The sequence below is a fragment of the Crinia signifera genome, chromosome 2 (genome assembly GCF_055691185.1).
Source record: "Crinia signifera chromosome 2, ASM5569118v1, whole genome shotgun sequence".
NCBI classification, from domain to species: Eukaryota; Metazoa; Chordata; class Amphibia; order Anura; family Myobatrachidae; genus Crinia; species Crinia signifera.
Window position 1 is genome coordinate 227,627,305 of NC_139218.1, and position 20,867 is coordinate 227,648,171.

At 37.2% G+C, this 20,867-nt stretch overlaps 1 protein-coding gene and 1 long non-coding RNA gene across 5 annotated transcripts in view; one reads left to right on the forward strand and one right to left on the reverse strand.

Moving 5' to 3' along the window:
* Nucleotides 1–14,002, forward strand: part of NHS (NHS actin remodeling regulator) — a 193,746-nt gene extending 179,744 nt beyond the window's left edge. For all 3 annotated transcript variants that reach the window (XM_083173950.1, XM_083173951.1, XM_083173952.1), the window contains 4 exons: nucleotides 519–650; nucleotides 3,773–6,712; nucleotides 9,380–9,506; nucleotides 12,017–14,002. In XM_083173950.1, the coding sequence (XP_083030076.1) occupies nucleotides 519–650; nucleotides 3,773–6,712; nucleotides 9,380–9,506; nucleotides 12,017–12,581 (3,764 nt within the window). In that variant the 3' untranslated portion in view covers nucleotides 12,582–14,002. The remainder of the gene's footprint in view (nucleotides 1–518; nucleotides 651–3,772; nucleotides 6,713–9,379; nucleotides 9,507–12,016) is intronic.
* Nucleotides 1–20,867, reverse strand: part of LOC146060584 (uncharacterized) — a 61,216-nt gene that overhangs the window by 16,553 nt on the left and 23,796 nt on the right. The window lies entirely within an intron of this gene.

Genomic DNA, 20,867 nt, shown 5'->3' on the forward strand with positions numbered 1-20,867 from the left:
ATGGAAAAGGTATATAATTATTGTAGCATTAGTGGTCATTATACTCAAATATTGTTTTTACACTGCAATTTAGCCCTAAGCAAGGACATGCCCTTCCCAACATTAAACCTCTTACATGCACATTATAAATTTCCCTCACGTCTGGAGCAACATGGCTTTTACAAAGTGCATATTGCTCTTTTTAGTGCTTCTTTATTTCATTTTGGGGTACATTTAAGATGGACGTTTTATTGAAAATGGGATGTTGCCGATAGCAACCAATCAGATCCTATCTATTATCTTCTAGAAGGTACTAAATAAATAAGCAGTAGAATCTGATTAGTTGCAATGGACAACATCCCATCTTCAACAGAACTCTCCTCTTAGTAATTCTACCCCTTTGATTCAGACACTTTAAGTGGAAAATACAGTACACTACTGTTGACAGTTTATAACTTAATTAACTGTATTTTCTCCAAGTATTGTGCAACCCGTAACCAATCATCAATAAAGAATAAATGAGGTTGTTCTATTTGCAGGAGTTGGTTTTGACAGAGAAGCAAGCATCCGTTGCTCCTTAGTTCATTCACAATCTGTTCTGCAGCGGAGGCGGAAACTGAGGAGAAGAAAAACTATATCGGGAATTCCCAGAAGAGTTCAACAAGAAATAGGTTTGATATAACAAATATTCATGCAGGGTGACTGATGCGGGAATAGGTGACTACAACAGTTGTACGAAGTTGACTTTATCAGCAGCATTTTTTTTTTTTTTTTACTTTTGGGGCATGCTTAATTCACCGTTCAGCAGTCCAGTCCTAACTCCTGGTCTCTAGCCACCCTAATATTCCAGGGCTGTCAGGCTGCTCCCATACTCACACAAGTACATGTCATACACACACGTCACACTCATACATAAAGACGCATACATGTCATACACATACATTACACACTCAGACACACACATACATGTCACTCATATAAACTCATACAGTCACACAATCCACATCCAGCCAGCTGCTTCTACACACAAAAGCATGGCCTGTGCTCCCTCCAGCACAGACTGCATCCCCCTTCAAGAAGCTACCCCACACACAAACACACACTGCCTATCAGAGGCTTCTAAGTGTGACCCAGGAGTCAAATCCCAGGTTGCACCATTCACACTTAACCTGTGCTGTCTAACCAGGAAACAAGTCCGGAGATAAACGGTGGTGAATAACGGGCACCAACCTGAGAAGGTGGTGAATAACGGGCACCAACCTGAGAAGGTGTTTCCTGGTTGGTACCTTTCAGACATAAGCAATAGGGTGGAGTAAAAAAGTTGAAATTGAGATATTCAAAATTGGCTAGTGTGGAAAAGTTGTGACTTGACCTAAATAAGAAAAGTGCAAAAGCATTTTGCTCCAAGTCAATATCTTCTGTGCCGACACTTTTTAGATGAAAATAACAAAACGTATGAAGAAGCTCCGATCTAGTTAAAATTATGGACGTCTTAGAGTGGTACATTAATATACTTTAGCATATTAAAAAAGAGTACAAGCTTGTCCTAGTGCAAAGTTACTGACTTTGGCGGGAGAAAAAAAAATCCCTGATAACTGACACATTTTCATGGTCACAATTGGGAATATTGTGTTTTTTCACCTTAAAGTGTTTTTTTTTTTTTTTTGGAGAGGATGCTCTGTAACTGAAGTGACCAAGAATCTTGGGGCAAAAAATCTGGGTAAATCCCTTTTTTTGCCCTTAATAGTATAGTGCACCCTTGCATCCCCAATGGGAGCATGTGCCAGAAAAGCTAGGTGGGGAATTTGGCACTGGGGGAGAATGCAAGAGTATTACAGGTCTACTGAGAAGCTGGAGCTGCCAATGTGAAATGGTAAGACCACTATTTAACCAGGGATGTTTGACATATCCATGAAGACATGCTGAATGTCAACATGGTCACTGTTGACAAGTCATACCACACCCATATGCTATGCAAAAATGTGACACCGCAACTATTAAGCATGAATTCTAAAATCAGATAAATTGTGTGCATTGAAAATAATAATAAAAAGTCTACTGGATATGCTATTGAGAGTTATTAATTTTATCAGTGGTGTCCAGGAGTACATACAGTATATGCCAATCGCTGTGTTAATTACTAGGCAGGATTGATCAGCAATACTTTATTTCCTTTTTATGTGCTTACTCGCCCAATTTAACAGTCTAATAATAGTGGACATCAATCACAAGTGGTTTGTTTAAAACTGAACTCAAAACCCAACATAAAAAACAATAAAGGTACCCATACACAGTGAAATGAACTCTGTGCTTTTAGTACTAGCTTGCATTGCATCTAGTACAAAAAGCATACAATGTGCTACAGCACCATGGTTTTTTTTTACTAGATATGATGCAATCTACAGTAGTATTAAAAGCACAGGCAGCACAGACTTTATGTGCTGTGCAATGAGATGTGCACGGGAGCACGCATCACATCAGACTGCCCTGTATGGCCGTGTATGGGTACCTTAAGAAGACAATACTGTAAGTGCAACATCTTTGAAATCTCTTATTTTTTAATCAATGTTCTTGATTTTATTTTCTTAACATGAGATTTACTTGTTTATTACAGTTTACACTTTATGTATTTAACTGTTAATATATTGGCTAATCTTTTGCATAATTATATGCTCTAATGCAGCCCAATCATGTTCCCAGCATAGAGAATGCAAAACTGTTTTTCAGACCAATTCATGTTTAAAATAAACTGCCACAATTGAAGACAATAAACAGAAGTGTTTAAACTACTGTACCTAAATAACAGAGCGTAATGCAATGTTTACTGAACTTACTGTAGCATTCAGTAAAGAGTTGGACATTAGAAGACACAGAGGTGCACTATTCCATTAAGGGCAAACCATGATTTTTTGCCCCAAGTTTTTTTTCTTGGTCACTTCAATTGCAGAGCATCCTTTCCAAAAATAAATAAATAACACTTGCAGTTGAAAACACACAATATTCACAATTGTGACCATGAAAACGGGTCAGTTATCAGGGATTTTTTTCTCCAGCGAAAGTCATCAACTTTGCACTAGGACACTCTCGTACTCTTTTGTTTACTATGCTTAAGTATATTAATGAAACTATAAGACGTCCTGAAATAATATTAACTAGATCAGAGCTTCTTCATACATTTTGTTATTTTCATCTAAAAAGCGAAACTTTAGGTGCCTTGCCGGAACAGAAGATATTGACTTCGAGCAAAATGCTTTTGCACTTTTCTTGTTCAGGTCAAGTCACAACTTTTCCACACTAGCCGATTTTGAATATCTCAATTTCAACTTTTTCACTCCGCCCTAATAAGCAAGTCCCAGGTAGCTTGACTGAGCCCTGGAAAAAAAACAGATTCTCGCTATGTCTGAAAAGGATATAAGTTACCTATAGTAAAGTGCAGATAGCCATGAAGCCTAAGCTATTAGTGGACTTGAGCAATTAAAATGTCAGTACTACTGGTATTCAGTCAAGGTTTTCCACTAGGTTATTAAAGATTGTTGTAACTAACTTACACCCTTGTCATAGCCCTTTAACCTGTAACGGGAAATGAGAACACAATGTTTGGTTTTACAATGTACATTTTTTTTGTTAACAATTGGCTGAGCTAGATAGAACAATTTTTTGTAGTGTATGCCACTAGTAATACACAATAATAATAATAATAATAATAATAATTTATTTTATGATTGAAAATAATTTGTATGGGACAAAACTTTTGACAGTAAGTGTTTTTATTTGTACTTTTTTTCTCTTATAGATTCAGATGAATCTCCGGTAGCACGTGAACGGAATGTTATAGTTCATAATCCTGATTTAGCAAATTCTGCAAATAGGAGATCTGGAACCCGAGATACTGAGTGCCAAACTGAAGACATTCTTATTGCTGCTCCCTCACGAAGAAGAATTAGAGCTCAGAGGGGTCAAGGTGTGGCAGCATCACTCTCTCATTCTGCAGGAAATATTGCAGCCCTAACTGAAAGCGGAGACCAGATGTTCACCACAACAGTATCTAGCAGGATTCGTTCTCGCAGTCTTCCTAGAGAAGGTGCAAGAGCAAGCAATGATCATGAACGTGGTGCTCAGTCCTCAACCTATAAAGATGACTGCTATATACCAAGCTCAGAGAGGGCAATGAAGAACAAGGAAGAACATTTTACTATCCAAGGATCCCCTGAACTCCAGCCTCTAGGGCTATCATATTCCCACCACAGTCCACAATTAAGTGAAAGGGGTAGATCAAGGCTATCAAGAATGGTAGATTCAGGCAGCTGTGACATTTCATCAAATTCAGACACATTTGGAAGCCCTATTCACTCCATTTCTACTGCAGGAGTTTTGCTGAGCACACACATAGACCAGAAAGATGATCATCAGTCATCAAGTGGGAATTGGAGTGGAAGTAGTTCCACATGCCCTTCCCAGACATCAGAAACCATTCCTCCAGCTGCTTCTCCTCCATTGACTGGGTCTTCACATTGTGATTCAGAGTTGTCATTGAACACTGCTCACCATGCCGGTGAAGATTCTAATATCTTTAACATTGAACAGTATAGTGATGCCCATTTGCACAGCATTAGAGCTCACAGGTCTAGTTCCTTTACATCTACAGTTGCAGATTTGCTTGATGACCCTAGTAACAGTAATACAAGTGATAGTGAATGGAATTATCTTCACCATCACCATGATGCATCATGTCGTCAAGACTTCAGCCCCCAGCACTTAAAGGCAGATGGCTTAGGTTGCCCTAGTTTTACTAGCATGGGCACATATGATAGCTTTCTTGAGAAGCCTGCATCAGAGAAAGCAGACACGGGATCTCATTTCTCTGTGGACACTGAAGGATATTATACCTCCATGCATTTTGACTGTGGTCTTAATGGTAATAGGAGTTATATTTGTAACTATGCACAGTCCGGGACTGAGAATGACCAAGATACCGGTGTTTCTTCCATGAATACAGACTGTGTTTGGCACTGTTATGCAGATCACAGAACAGAAGGGAGACAAAACATGTCATTTAAGAAACCAAAGGCAAAGCCAACACCACCAAAACGCAGCTCATCATTGAGAGATTCTGACGACCCCACAGATGTTCTTGAAAATAAAGAACCAAAGATAACCGGGGCACAGCAAGTTCTTCACAGCTCAAGGGAAATGAAACTACCACTTGATATTTCAAATACACTTTCGAGAAAGGAAAACTTTTCTCCACCAAATCAACAGGACATTCCTTGGGGAAATATGGAATATAATGATTCAAAGTGTATTCCATATATTACTCCTGATATTCCATCATTTAAATATGAAGGTGATGAACAGACTCACTATACAGATCTATGGCTCCTCAATGACTTGAAATCAAGTGATCCTTATAGATCTTTGTCAAACTCAAGCACTGCTACAGGTACAACCGTTATAGAATGCATTAAGTCACCAGAGAGTTCAGAATCACAAAATTCACAGCCTGAATCTCGAGCCACCACTCCTTCTCTTCCTTCAGTTGAGAATGAATTCAAATTAGCCTCACCAGAAAAGTTGGCAGGGTTAGCCTCACCATCAAGTGGCTACTCTAGCCAATCAGAAACACCTACTTCATCCTTCCCTACTCCTTTCTTTACTGGTCCCTTGTCACCTGGTGGTAGCAAAAGAAAGCCAAAAGTTCCAGAAAGAAAATCATCTTTACAGCATCCTTCAAAGTGTGGTAATATTTTCCTAAGCAAAGACCTAGACCTTCCAACTATACCTCCTACCCATCTTGACCTAAGTGCTCTTCATGTATTACATAGACCTACCCCATATAGACCACAGGTACTCGCTTTCAGTCATACCAATCAAAATGTGTCAGAGGAAGAACTCAACTCAAACTCATCTCCAGCTCTTGCCATAACACCTTCAGTATTAAAATCTGTACATCTGAGATCAGTCAACAAGCAACACAGGGAGTCCAGAAGTAAGGAAAGCACTAACATTTTATGTACACAGGATCCTACAATTATTGTGGACACATATCCACCGGAGAAAACAAATTTGCCAGCACCCAAGAAATCAATATTGCGTCAGTACTCTACTGAAGAAGCCATGCTACCTTTTATTGATGTGTCACCAATTGAAACAAGCCCAGAAATGTTTTTTCAAGCGAGTGCTCTATTCACTGGACATGGTTTATATAAACCAGAAGTAACAGCACCTTTGATTTGCAGAATTAAAGACACTGAACCAGAAAAACAACAAAACTATCGGCCTGAAGACATAATAGAAGAAACTATATTCACAGCACAACCAGAAACCATTACAAAATATGTAAAAGATTATTCTGCCAATATTAGTCATTTTGCAAGTGAACAAAGAAATCATTCTTCAGGGGAAGGGAAGTCCAAAACAAAACAAGAGATACAAGTCCATTGTGAACCATTAACCATATCAGAACTTGTTAAAAGAAATAGCACTGGGTTTGATGTGCAAGACAATTCTGCTGAGGTGTCTACGTTGTCCAGCAACGAACCTGACTTAAGCAACAATGACAAAGTGCCTGGAAATACTCTCAGCTTTGAATCAGAGATCTCTACTTTAAATCCACTCAGTGACGAATGTCTTGAGCAGGAATCTCATATTGTATCAGGAATTCTAACCAAAAGTGCCTCAGAGGACAACCGGACAGAGGATGAATTGGAAAGCATGGACGATGCTTCTTGGAAAGGTTTATATATATATATATTTTTTTCGAATGCATATTAAATGCTAAAAGAGAAATTCTGTTTAATGCTTTATGTATATTCAACTATGTTGAGTTTTATAGCACCTTTCAAATAAAAGAGTATAGTATATACCAGCCAGTAATCCCAGTAATCCTGAGGTAGCCTCAAAATTCTAAAGAGGTGTAGTTTGCCAGCATATGGGTGTAGTCTAAATTGATCGAAAGTATGGTTTCACGATGCCTGATTTTGTAGTTGGGATTTTGTCAGTTATGAAAAATGCAAACTAAAGGTTATGAAGAAGGCCATTAGAAATGTGTTCAAATATGCTGAAAATTCTATTCTTTATATATTAGCATTCCCATTTCTTTGTGATATAGAAATAAATAATATAAAGCTATGTTTTAAGGTACAGACTGTATATGACTATGAAATGTAGCACTGAAAACTGGTGCTTATTACTATTAATTTTATTATAATTTCTATAGCACCATCATATTACGCAGCGTGTACAGAGATTTTTAAATTACCCACAATTGTCAAAATAACATGTCAAATTACAGATATTTTGTGATCAGATCCTTTAATGTCCTTTAATGTCTTGGAAAGCTCTGGACAACGTGTTTCCCTTCTCTAAACCTCCAATGACTTCACACAGAACCATTTTTAGGCTATTCTATTCATGTTAAATATTTATGAACACCTTTAGTTAACAATTATTTTTTTTGGGTGAAAAAAATTTATTTATTAATTTATTACTAGTTAATTATATAGTGCACACATATTCCGCAGCACTTGACAGAGATAGAATATTTTGGCCATTCACATCAGTCCCTGCCCCAGTAGACCTTACAATCTATATTCCCTACCACTTGTACATGCACACATATCTCAAAACCATTCTCCTAAAATATAGAAGTTTATTTCGCTTTTAATATACATTTTTAAATAAATCTTGAAACACTTTAGCAATGGAGTCCTAATAAATACCTATAACTGTTTCCGGAAAATGTTATTTAAAAGGATGAAGTAAGTGAAAAGGTTTTTAAAAAGAAATGGATGTCACAGACATTTGTCTATATAGTCAAAGAACACTATGGTGGATCCTGATATTTTATAAACAGCAGTTTGTACTTTCTTATATATTAGGCTTCCTTGGTTTTCAAAATACTTTATAAAGTTATTCAATTTGATCTATTTTTTATTTCTGCTAATACACTGCAAGCTGCAGTAGGAAGATACAGTATTACCCTATATAATATTGTTGGTCTGAAGACCACATAATCTGGCACAAATATTGTGTTATACCATAGTGATGATATTCTGAATGAAGGTTCACAGTAATGTCTTGATTTTTGAAGCATTTTTAATCAAGATATTTCAGTCCTGCTTTATTTTATAGAAGAATTACACCAAAATGATTTTATTAAGCCCCTTCCAGGAGAGTCTCCAGGTGGCAACCAGTTCCCTTGTGCCGAGGAGGGTAGCACCACACTCATATCATGGTAGCTATGCCACCCACTGTTCAAAGGTTTGAATTGTGGCATTTTATAGCAGTGGGTGACTTGTGTCATCACCACTTTTTTGGGCAGTGGCAAAAAACTAGCTTACTCTTTCAGGAGTCTGGGAGAATACCCTGTTTAGAACTTTAGTAGATATACTGTAAGAGCTGGCAAGCATTTAATGCTGAATGCTACTTTTATGAGGGTCTGACTTCTTCTGGCTCAGTGGGCAGTATTCAATGAAAAAGTTCTCCGTGCATGGAGAGCGTTTTATTTCGCTCTCCATGCACTCTCCGTGTTCCGGAGGGCTCGCTGCCACTCCTGCTCCCTCTATTCAATGTGGTTAAGACTCGCCGCCACTCGCGGCGAGTCTTAACCCCTGCAGGGAGCAGGGAGCTTTCAGGGAGCCGGAAGCAGCCAGAGAGATTAAATTCTCCCTGGCTGCTCCAGAGGACTGTGGAGGGGAGGGGGGCTCTCCAGGACCCAGGCTGCACCCCCCTATAGCCAGCGGGGGACCCAGTATTCACTGCACCGTTCGTGCATAGTTACGTTCGGGTGCAGTGAATATATGAATATCTAATGAGCGGCTCGAGCGCTCCGGCCCCCTGCTGGCTGCACTGTGTAAAAAAAAAAAAAAAAAAAAATGTAAAAAAATATTTTTTTTTAAAATTAAATATATGAATAGCACATGAATAAAAATAACATGCCCCTTCACAGGAAAAAAAACCTGATTTTTTTACACCAAAATTTAAAAAAAAAAACTTTACGTTCAAAAGTTCACATTCCAGCTCTCCATCAAAAGATGGAGAATTGCTACACGGAGAGAGACGGAGAAAATCACTTAAATAGACAGAGAATATTTCACATTGAATAGGGTTGCTCGCTTTTGGAGAGCAAAATGCTCCGTCCAAGGCGAACAAAGCACAAATTCTCCACAAAACACGGAGAACTTTTCTCATTGAATACTGCCCAGTGAGTGGGTTCTGGGATTCTGTTACAGAGCAGTAATGCATTCAGTTTATGTCTTCTAAACAGGAAGCACTGGGTGTTGGCTTTGATTTTATTTTGGAAAATGCCCACCTCAGCATTAGAGAGGATTAAAGAGCTACTGTTTGCATTGCTGTTAAAGTATATTTAATATGTTAAACATTTCTTCTCTATTTAATGTAGAATCCTCATTAAGCGATGACTCTCTTTTATCACCAATGAGTGAGGATTCCCAGGCTGACACTGATGATGTCTTTGTGTCTCCTAATAAACCCCGCACTACTGAGGATCTTTTTGCAGTTATTCACAGGTAAGGGCAGTCATTTGTATGCTGTAATAATGATTGAAGTGGGGGTAGGGAAATTTATTAACGGCTATATTAAAAATGGTATGGGATTGTGAATTATAGCCTACTATACTTGACATAGTGGTGTAACTATCGAGGGTGCAGGGGATGCAACTGCTATGGGGCCCCAAGGCCCAGCAGGCAATCCCTCTGTGATGTTCTGGTTATTTGGTACCAGCAGTTTCCTTCCTGAGGAGGTGACACTGAGCAACAAAACCATGGCAGTGGAAGAACGTATAAAGAGACCAGTCAGGAAATCTATCCCACCCTGCTGACACTGTTGCTGATTCCTCCTCCTAAAAATAAGATAGTTGCCAGATGCCTGAGCTGCTGCTACCCCCCCCCCCCCCTCCCCACCTTCCTGTGCATGTCTGTGCCTTGCAACTTATCCTCAACCTATCCTCATCCCAACAAAAAAGCAAACCTCAGCACAACACAGAGAAAGAAGTGAGTAGCAGCCCAGGGAGCATCAGGTTATGGGTGAAGCCCTGAAAGACAGCGCCACACTCCCTGTGAACTGTCTACTCTTGCTCTGCTTGCCCTTGTTTGCAGCCAAGAGTGCACTGCATTTTCCCAGACAGGAACTGCCATGTGGGCCTGTTATTATCTCCGATGTCAAGGCTCCTGCCCAACATGCCTCCAATGCCACCAGAGCTGCAGACAGGCCCAATTGTCACACAGCATCAACCTATCTCCAACTAATACTGGGCTCTATTCATATGGCTCTAATACCAACTCTAATCCAAACATCACCCTTACATCTAACACCTAACATCTCTGTCTTGTGTCTCCCTATCCCCTCCCTACCACCCTGCATCCCTCTATCCATTTCCTACTGCTCTGCATTTCTCTATCCCCTCCTTACTGCCCTGTGTCTCCCTATTCATTCCCTACCATTATGCGTCTCGCTATTTACTGTATTTCCTATCGCCCTGTGTCTCCCTATCCATTCCTTACCGCCTTGCATGTCCCTATGCAGTCCCTATTGTACTCCATCTCCCTAATGTGTTTTTTTTTTTTTTTTTGGGGGGGGGGGGGTGTTTAAGATTTTGTAATGGGGCCCACAAAGTTCTAGTTACAACCATAACTTGACAGCTTATAACACATGTACTATGTACCTGGATTAACCATGTACCAATTTGATTTGAAACAATGAAAGTACAGTACATTGTCCCTCAAAGAAAAAAAAACCAAACACATTGGCCCCCACAGGAAAACAAACAAATTGGGAGACAGGAACACATCAGCCCTTACAGGAAAAAATACACATTGGCACTCACAAAAAAACCCCATCAAATTGGCACCCATAGGAAACATTTAAAAAAACATTAGTCCCCACTGGAAAAAAAGCTAGAAAGGAAGAAAAACTGTGGATGGTATTACCCACAGAGCAGTTGCATATATAATATTGAATATAACACCAGTTTACACTGCAGGGTTCCCTGTAGATTGAGTTAATGGCAAAAGGATCAGTATCTCAAGGCTAGTCACATCTGCAGTCTGAAGGAACCACACAGGAAGCACATGGGAGGTCATGCTCGAGGCAAATTGTCTGCTGTAAATTGGCATTTGTGGGTGCTAAAAGTGGTGAGGAATCCAGAGCAGTTGAAGCTGCAGAGGGGGGGCTGCAGCGCAGTCAAAAAATGTAAATATACATAACTGCCATTCCAACCACTGCCAAACATCAAATTCCTGGACTCACTGGCAGTGGCTGTAGCTCCCCTATATGAATTATGCTGCAGCCCTACCTCTAGAGCCACCCCCAAACTGGAGGCAGTGCAGAGAAAACATCTTGCAGTATCTAGGAGCAACAGCCAGAGGCAGAACTCTGGGAGACAATCGCGTAACTTGCCGCCGGGCTCCTGCTCCCAAGTGGGCACCTCTGCTCCCCTGCAAGTTTAAATCCATTCATTGAAAGCTAACAATATTGCTTCCGTGGCAGAGTTCTGAAATCTATGTGTTTTCTCTCTATATATAAATATATAATTCATAACAGACATATACATATCTTATATAAGGTTTTGTGTGTGGGGGGGCACCAATATATATCTTGCCTCTGGGCAACTGAGATGAACTTACGCCACTGGCAACAGCTTTGGTATTCAAGTGAAGAGGGTTCCAGAAACTGAAAGGCCTCAGCAGCAGGAACACTTTTCAGGGATCAGCAGGGGCAGCCCAACCACCGGCTGTGAGATAAGCACATATAGGTGGCACAGAAGGTTTTTTAGGTTGTGACTGTGAGACTACACTGAGTTCTGGTTCCATGTAACTGTCCTGTTTGGTGTTCATTTCATACCCCTGTTGTGCAGACTGCAATACTTCAGGAAAAGAGCAACATTTTATAGTGCCGGTACTGTCACAGGCACTTTTCAATCACTGGTACTAATAGTAAAAACTGCATTGTTGTCACTATCTTCTTGTGTATATTTATTTCTATGTAGCAGTCCACTAAATTATATATGTTTTCAATGCAGATCTAAAAGAAAAATTTTGGGAAGAAAAGATTCTGGAGAGGCCGCTGCAAAAAACAAAGCAAAAGCTTTATCTGGACCACCTCAAGTGGCCACACCAGCAAGTTCTCAGAGGTCTGCAGGTCTTATCTATAGGAACGCCAAAAAGTCAAATACATCAAATGAGGAATTTAAGTTACTGCTTCTAAAAAAGGGCAGCAGGACAGATTCCAGTTATCGCTTATCAGCTACTGAAATACTGAAAAGCCCAGTAACCCCTAAATCGCTTGGTGATTTGTCCCTGGACTCCTCTGGCTCTGAAGATTCTGCACAGTTGTCGCCTGGTAATGATGCATTTTCCCCATTATCACCTTGTTCCCCTCGAGGAATATCAGAAGGATTTGCAACAAAGACTATGTCTGCTGCCTCTAGAGTTGGCAGGTCTCGAGTGCCTCCTGCTGCAAGCAGTAGTCGTTACAGTGTCAGGTGCCGGCTCTACATTGCCCCAATGCAGGCCATCTCTGAAGGTGAGACTGAAAACTCAGATGGCAGTCCCCATGATGACAGATCTTCACAGAGTTCAACGTAGTACTATGATTACTGTAGATGCAACAGCTTGATTCCAAGATAAAAGTAACTGCCCATTACCAGAAGGAAAAGAGCTTTACAAACCTTATTTGAACAATTTGCTGCAGGACTATGTCTTAATAGAGTATGATGAAAACATAGAAGAAGAATTTGGTTTGTATTGCTTTCCAATGAACTTTACTGAAAATATTCACCTGCCTGGGAATACCAATATTAATTTATCGAAAAACTGCAGGGTGCTCTAAATGTAAAAAACAAACAAACATAGAAACAAAACAAGAAAAAGAAAATACAATGGACTAAAGAAAATATTAGTGCAATTACTTCTTATTTAGAATTCTTAAAACTAATGTTTACTTAAGCTAATTTTTTTGTTCTTTAAAAGTAGTTCTTGTATATCAGTGATAAAATAAATCCACGTTTAAGGGGAAGTAAAGGGGAAAAGATATTGCTATGAATAAGCCGCTCATATTGTAAAAAATAATATTGAACCATTACTTGCTGAAGTGCTTCCCTGGGAATTTAGCAGATGAAAAAAAAATCATTCTTAAAAATAGATATTTTTGTACATTAGGAATTAAAAATAGTAGATCAAACTTTCAAAGTAACTAAAAGACTGTAAATAACATATTTTTGATAAAATTGTAAATACAATTATTAAACTAAAAGTGGATATGCAGCCAATGAATAAAAAAAAGCATTAGACATCCTGCAGAGTATGTTTAAAGCTTATATGCGATGTGTTGCAGCACATAGGAGGTTAAAAATGAAATCAGAGGGTTAATAGGTGATTGTATTCTGTGAATACAGTTATCTTGTGCATTACAGTAATACTTGATCATAACCATTATTAGTAAAGATAATAATAACAGCCTCAAATTTCTGTTTTGTACATTTTTAATGATAAATTATGTTTTTGTAAGGTGTTCCTTCCTATGTAATATGAATTTGAAAGTACTGTAGCATTTATTCTACTTTTCCTATTTACTATTGAGTTGAACAGCAAGCCAATCAGATCCAGAAGGGTAACACTGGTTTCTAATGATACAGGTCTGCAAACTTAGAATTGCTTGTTGTCAATGAGCCATCTTGAATATAAACTATGTGGCAAAGTTAATCAGCCATCCATTTTTAGATCTATTTTGTATGGGGCTATCTGCAGTAAAAGCTTTTCCAAATTGTTTATAGTCAAGACAGATATGTTCTGGCATCAGTAAAATATTAGTCGTTTTTCTAGTGTTTGCACAAAACAGATGAGAGGTGCTATCGTGAAAAGCAATTTACTGGATTATAATCTAGTTGTATATGCTAGGACTCCTGATGGAAGTGCCATTAAATAATACGAAAACTGTGACAGACTGCAAGAGAGCACAATAATGTAAATAAAATAAAAGAGTGCGTACATTATATATATATACTGTATATATATATATATATATATATATATATATATATATATATATATATATATATATATATATATATATATAATCCAGCATACACACCTGTTGAACTGTGCACTGATTTAAGATCGAAATCTGAATTGTCAGTCTTTTCTCCTTGTGGAAGAGTGTTACCTCACTCAGTTCCGATAAACACAAAATGACTACTAATGAAGCTATTGAGTGAATGTAAGGGAAGTTGAATACTTGGTAAAGTAAGTTGTTGTTTTTTAAACATATTATTATAAGCATGCATTGACAGCATTGTTCATGATTTATTACTAAGATGTATGACTTTTATGTAATGGACAAAAGAGTAAGAAGCTATTCTCTGAATCCCAAAACACCCACATTTAATGTTAGGTGCAACTCAATTTCTTTTAACAATTCTGTTAAATCAAAAGTCTCTCGTTAGCAAATTATTAATTGAGATTGAAGTCAGTAAATTATCTGTACAATACAAAAAAGTTAATATTATATATCAAACAATTAAAGGGATCATGTAATTTCCAGCCAAAAGCTGGAAATGGAGCAATGGAAGGTTAAAGGGATTCATTACCCATATTCACATCTACAGACTGCTTGGCAATGCAATGTTCAAGTAATCTGCGAATCAAAAAGTTTGTCTAAATGTAGCAACTATATCCAATTATCCAGATCCAAATTAAAAACTGGTCTGGACAGGTGATTCATAGATATGAATGCTAGTGCTGGTATTATTTTACAGGCACGTGCAGTATACAAACAGATTTAATTCATAATCTGTGCTTCTATCCAGAGACAGAATTTCAGTACTGTAATTAAAAAAATACAGGGCAGAATTTCCCCAGCTAAACATGGTACAATTTAAAAAGGCATTTAAGTAGTCCTTTGCAAACCTCGTTAGATGTAAATCTATGTGTATACGACCCAGGGGTGTTTTAACAGAGGAGGGGGCCCGTGTGCAGGCTCTGTGTAGGCCCTTCCTCTCTGAGACCCAGAATAGACATCTCTATTGCGCATGTGCAAATCGCCACTAAAATGGCTGCCAAGCCATTTCCCAGGTTATGTTGATCTGCTTCACTGGGTGCAGTACTCTGGAGGGGTAAGTATAACTTTATACGTACACTGTGTGTGGGCCACTCTGGAAGCAGGGACCCATGTGCATACCTTGCACCTATTATAGATATGTCAGAGGTATGGACCCAAACAAGCATATGATCAGAAATGTTTGTATGTAGATCTATACTGGCAGAAATTTCTGGTGGATGTATCTGGCTATGTATAAGATCATTGCACTGCAACGAGATTCCAGAGCTATCAGCTTTAGCCACACATTAGGATTGCCAAATCAGCTCTAGAGCCACAATGTGTGCATGTATACCTTAATATTTATAAAGGTAAATGGTCTTTATTTGTCCGTAAGTGCAGACTTGGATTAAGGGACAAAGAAAGTGCAGGTGGAAGTGATGAGTAGAACAAAAAAATACTTGATATTATTTAATTTTTTAAATAAGAAAATAGTGGAAATTTTAAAGAAAGTGATTTTGCATTTTTTTTCTTAAATAGGACTTGCACATCAGTAAGAATTCTGTATAGATGAACCTGAGTAATGTTTACATCACACATAACTAATAAGGTCGTAAGGAAGATAGCAAGTAAGTTATGTAGATTGTCTATGGCAGGGACTGTTGTGGTTGAGCTGGTAACGCATAACAGAAGCTTAACACTAAGAATATTAAGCACGTTTAATTTGTACTATTTATAAAGATCAGAGGACTCTTTTGTTGACAGTTGGCCTGATACAAAGTTGGAAGTAAACTGAGTGCATGTTAAATGCATCTTGCATATGTCTGCCCCTTATGTATACACATACACTTGTATTTCTATTAGTTATCATCATCATCATCAGTTTGCACTTGCATTCATCTTATACTAAGAGAAAAACATATGCCAGGAAACAGACATACAGTATTTCCACTTGCCAAACTTTATATAGTCTGCAGTTGCGATAATTAACTTTACCTAAGTGAGAACACCTAGATACAGCCCTGGTGTGATTCTTCTGTCAGAAGTGATTTAAATGCATACAACTCTGCATTAGTGGTGCACAAACAGAAGATACTCTCCACTAACAGGTGTACATTCAATTCTGTATCAGTCCTACTGCCTTCATAATATATCTAAGCCCCATGGAGTCAGAGATAGGAGTCCTCAGATATTTGTACAGGATATTTGTATTTTGGAATCAGTTAATGAAAGTGTACAGAAATTAATAATTAGGTAAAATAAACTGAGCTTTTGTCCCTTGAAAAAGAAAGTAAAATTACATATGGTTCTCCTGCCATTTTGATTTAAGTTTAACTTGCATAAATTGTTTATCGATAAGGAATTGTGGTCATTTCTGTGTCTACGCGAAATTTTATGAATGAAAATTAAGCATTATAAGTGCCCTCTTCGATATTTGCCGACATTTGGTAGGCATTCTATAATAGCCACAGTGAAATATTTAAAGTCCCCTCTATACCTAGTTTAATTATGTTACACAACCAAATTATTTATTAAATATTTGCAACATGTCACTGCCATGGTCCCTGTCTACTGAACTTACCATTTGGTTAGTTTTAACTGATGCTCCATAATGTAATTGTAAAGCACAAATTTCACTAGGTAAACATGAACTGTGATATTGTGCTATATTGAATTCTCAGTACACAGTGGTAATGTTTGCATGTCTGTGTGTAGAAGGGATTGGTAGAATATTTGACTATCCCAAGCTGCTGGGCAATCTTTCATATCTGAATGCTGTACATTTGTTTCAGCATTGTAAACGTACTAGTCAGAGCATTACCTGTTAGTGTGTACAGTATTTATAACTATGCACAAAGAATGTTTTGTTTATAAATAGTACGTTATTACCACCTTCCTTTACAGAACAAAGCTGCAAATGTGAATTCTGTTTTTACCAGCAGTGCCATGAAACATATTATATTTTCTTAGTCAATATAAGCAATTTTGACCATTTATAATAATAATGATCATCTATCTATAGTCTTAAAGGCCTAGCTATTAGTAGAAGGTATATTTTTCCTCATGCTTGCGCTCTAAAAAGTGGATGAAAAGTAAAATCACCAAACCCCTATCTGTCACCCACAACAAAATATAGTTTAAATGTTTTCACAGCAAGCAACATATAAAGCTTGCATTGTCATTAATTTAAACAATATTATATTATGCATGTTGCATATTCTGAAAATCAAATCCCCTGAAATAAAATGAGTTTAATAACATGTTATTAAGCTGAAATACTAACAGTGATTACATTAAAATAAAAAAAGTTACCAGTTTATATACAAAAAAACTGATAGAATGTGTTTACATTGTATGCTGTGAAGAAAAGGTAGTTGTTAATGATACATAGTGTAGTAGGCAGGACTTGCCATGCAAGATGAACAGGGTCCTCTGCTCTGCTGTTCCCCACTTTTATAGCTATATATATCTATATCTATATATCTATCTATATATATATATATATATATATATATATATATATATAGATAGATATAAAGATATATATATATATATATATATAGATATATATCTATAGATTTAGATATATATCTATAGATATATATATTTTTACACATATATATATATTTACACACATATATATATATATATATATCATACTTGTCCACCCTCCCGGAAAGGCTCCCAAAAATCGTGGCCCCCTGTACCACCTGGATATGATCCTATATTGCATCTTCAGTCCTTGAGTAAAAGTGGAACTAGCAAAAGTGTAATGACATATCTGGAATCAATGCTCCTCTGTCAACTCTCATGTCAGTTCACATAAGAAATTAGTGTGAGTATTTAGAAGTGAGAGATGTTGCCCAGAGCAAGCAATCCGATTCTACTTATTTATCTAGGACCTTCTAGCTGATAATAGCTAGAATGTGATTGGTTGCTATGGGTAACATCTCTCACTCAGATTTTTTCCAACAGTTGGAAAATCTGCACATTTCAACAATTTTTGGTCAATTTTAAAATCAACCTATTCAAATAAAGTGCCAATTTTTCGACTGTTGGAAAAATTTTCACTGTTGGAAAACACGTGGATCTGCAAATTACTCACCAATCTATGTGTTTTAGTCAACTTTTTACAAAAAGGGAAACTGCAATGGCGGAAAAAACTTCAGAGAACGCAATTGAATTGAGGAAGTCCGTTTAGAAGTTCTGCGGCATACTAGCTGTTGTGAACTACACTATCAGCAACCCAGATGTCATCCCAATAATGACATACTTCACAAGGATCCCTCGGTGGAAACTGGCATGTCCCGTCCATGTGAAGGAACCAAATGGCACTCAGGGGAATTTCAAAGTGAATAAAATATATTTAATAATAATATAATTTAACACCGCACAGGACATTATTTTCAAGGTCCTACTGCATAGTGCCATCTGGTTCCTATTAAGTTTAGGGCTGAACAATTGAGTGGTTGCATACAAAATATTTTATGTTCATCTTACTTGTATCATTTTTGGGGGGTTTTGGCACTTGGCCTTTACCAATCACATAACTTTTACAGATTATAAAGTCTACGTCCAAAAGCAGAAACAGACATACAGTAAATAATTAACGCCACAATCCTTTTAGGCTAAACTTTGCACTTATAATTCTTTTACAGCAGAAATGCAGCTGCTGTAATTTACAAAAGATTACACAGAATTATTGTAGCCTAGCATAGTCAGTTATTAATTGCTCATCATTTCCTAAATGTATAAAATGGCATGTTTTCCCCATGCTATGCAATGCAGTGGTAAATCTATTTACCAACATGTTCTAAGTATCTTGCAAATACAAATAGTAAACATGATCTACAGTAATTTGTAAAAGTATTAGCAAAATGACCATCAAGACTTAATGCTGTAAAATGGGTTTCTTTCTTTAGAATTATCTGGTATTTATTAACACTAATATCAATAGACTGCCCTTAATTTATATGTATTGTAACCAGATGGGGGCTGGTTTCTTTAATAAGCTAAAGTTACACTACCACTTAAAAGTACTGTTGAGCACTTTGGTATCTTCACTGGACGAAAGCTATGGAGAAGGAGATATAGAATTAAAAAAAAAAATCATATTTTTTTGTTTGTAATATAAAAAGTACTTTATCATAAACCAAATCCCCAATAAGTGCTGATATCAGGGCTAATAGGATAGCCCCTTAAGTGGTAATTAGCCATGGTAATAGTATACCAACTTATGTATTAACAAGCTATAATGCCAGAATGCTCTGGTGACATTAACCAGCATCTCTGCCCATGCATGTGGTGCAATTAATTAATGTAAAGAATTATGTAGCCAGGTCAACAATACATGTACATATAGAAACGGTTTTAGAATGGTCAAATATTAAAAAAGAGGGACTGCATTACTCTGTCCATATCGTAATGGTCATGCCAAACCTGAGACAATGGGGAAAATTTACTAAAGGAAATTTGTAAAAAATAGGTGTATTTGTATCCAGAAATACACTTATTTTTGACATTTACTATCCCGAAAATACGGCAATTTGTATTCGTATTGATAGCACATCAATACGACTACGAATTACCGTATTTTCGGGATAGTAAATGTCAAAAATAAGTGTATTTCTGGATACAAATACACCTATTTTTTTACAAATTTCCTTTAGTAAATTTCCCCCAATGTGTTAATTATATTTATTAAGGTTATCTTTTCTTATTAAGAGAGGCAGCAGAGGGTGCTCATTGCAGTATTCTTGTGCCTGCATTTAGTGGGGGTACCTGCTTTTTATTATCAACCATCAGGGGACATCCAGTGAGGATGGCACTGAAATACCTCTTCATCACTGACCCTGTATGTATTGTTAGTAAATATTATTTCCTGACAGACAGAGAGGGGGAGTAAAGTTTCTGGGGAAATGTGCCAAGTACAATACAATCGCAACACATTTTATTACTCATCTTCACATACAAATCCTTTGTAACTTCAGTTCAAAATGCCAAGTATTCCATTCCTTTAATTTCAGAAATTCAAAAACACATTACCTAGACAGTGGCAGAGATTTTAATTGGTGAGAATAAATTACATACAAATGATCATTTTAATTTAAGTCCAACAAGCTGCGGCTGTTACTTAACAAGTATAGTGTGTAGCACAGTTATGTGAGCTATACCACTTGTTCAGCTACCCACAAAGCACCTGTTTCTAAAAATCCAAACATTTTTATGTAATTCAATGTGACAATGGTAAATTCACTACAAGCAGATAAACACTGAATGAGATTTAAGCTAATTATGAGGGAAATATTAAAATGAAGAATGATTCATCACATTTAAAGATAAATAAAACAACATGTCATAAGTATGTTGTTACTGCATTATATAAGCCTGTTCACCAGCCTTCCAAATTAACATTCTGTTTGCACTGACATAACCGGTTTTGTTTTTTATGCAACTGTTTATCCCTTGTTTTCTTTTTTTTGTATTCTAATACTTATTGTACCATTTATATTTAAGCAAGAAGATTAAATGAAATAGTATGTGGTGTAGGGAAAGTGGCTATAACTAAATGGTTCCAGGCATAAAAAAAGAACTTGAGCTGCATAGTAAAACCATGGCTAACTGAATCTGCCCCGAAATAGAAATGTACTTTTGACTTGCCAAATCCCATTGCTGCACTATACGTCTCAATTTTTCCTTTATATCATTGCCAAATGAATAAGCAATGCTTTGTACTACAGTTTGTTCTTGAACCAAAAGCCAGGAAAGCAAGATCATCAGCTAATTCTAGAAAGTTTGAGGTGGTAAATGATATCAATTGAGGCTGCAGTGTTACT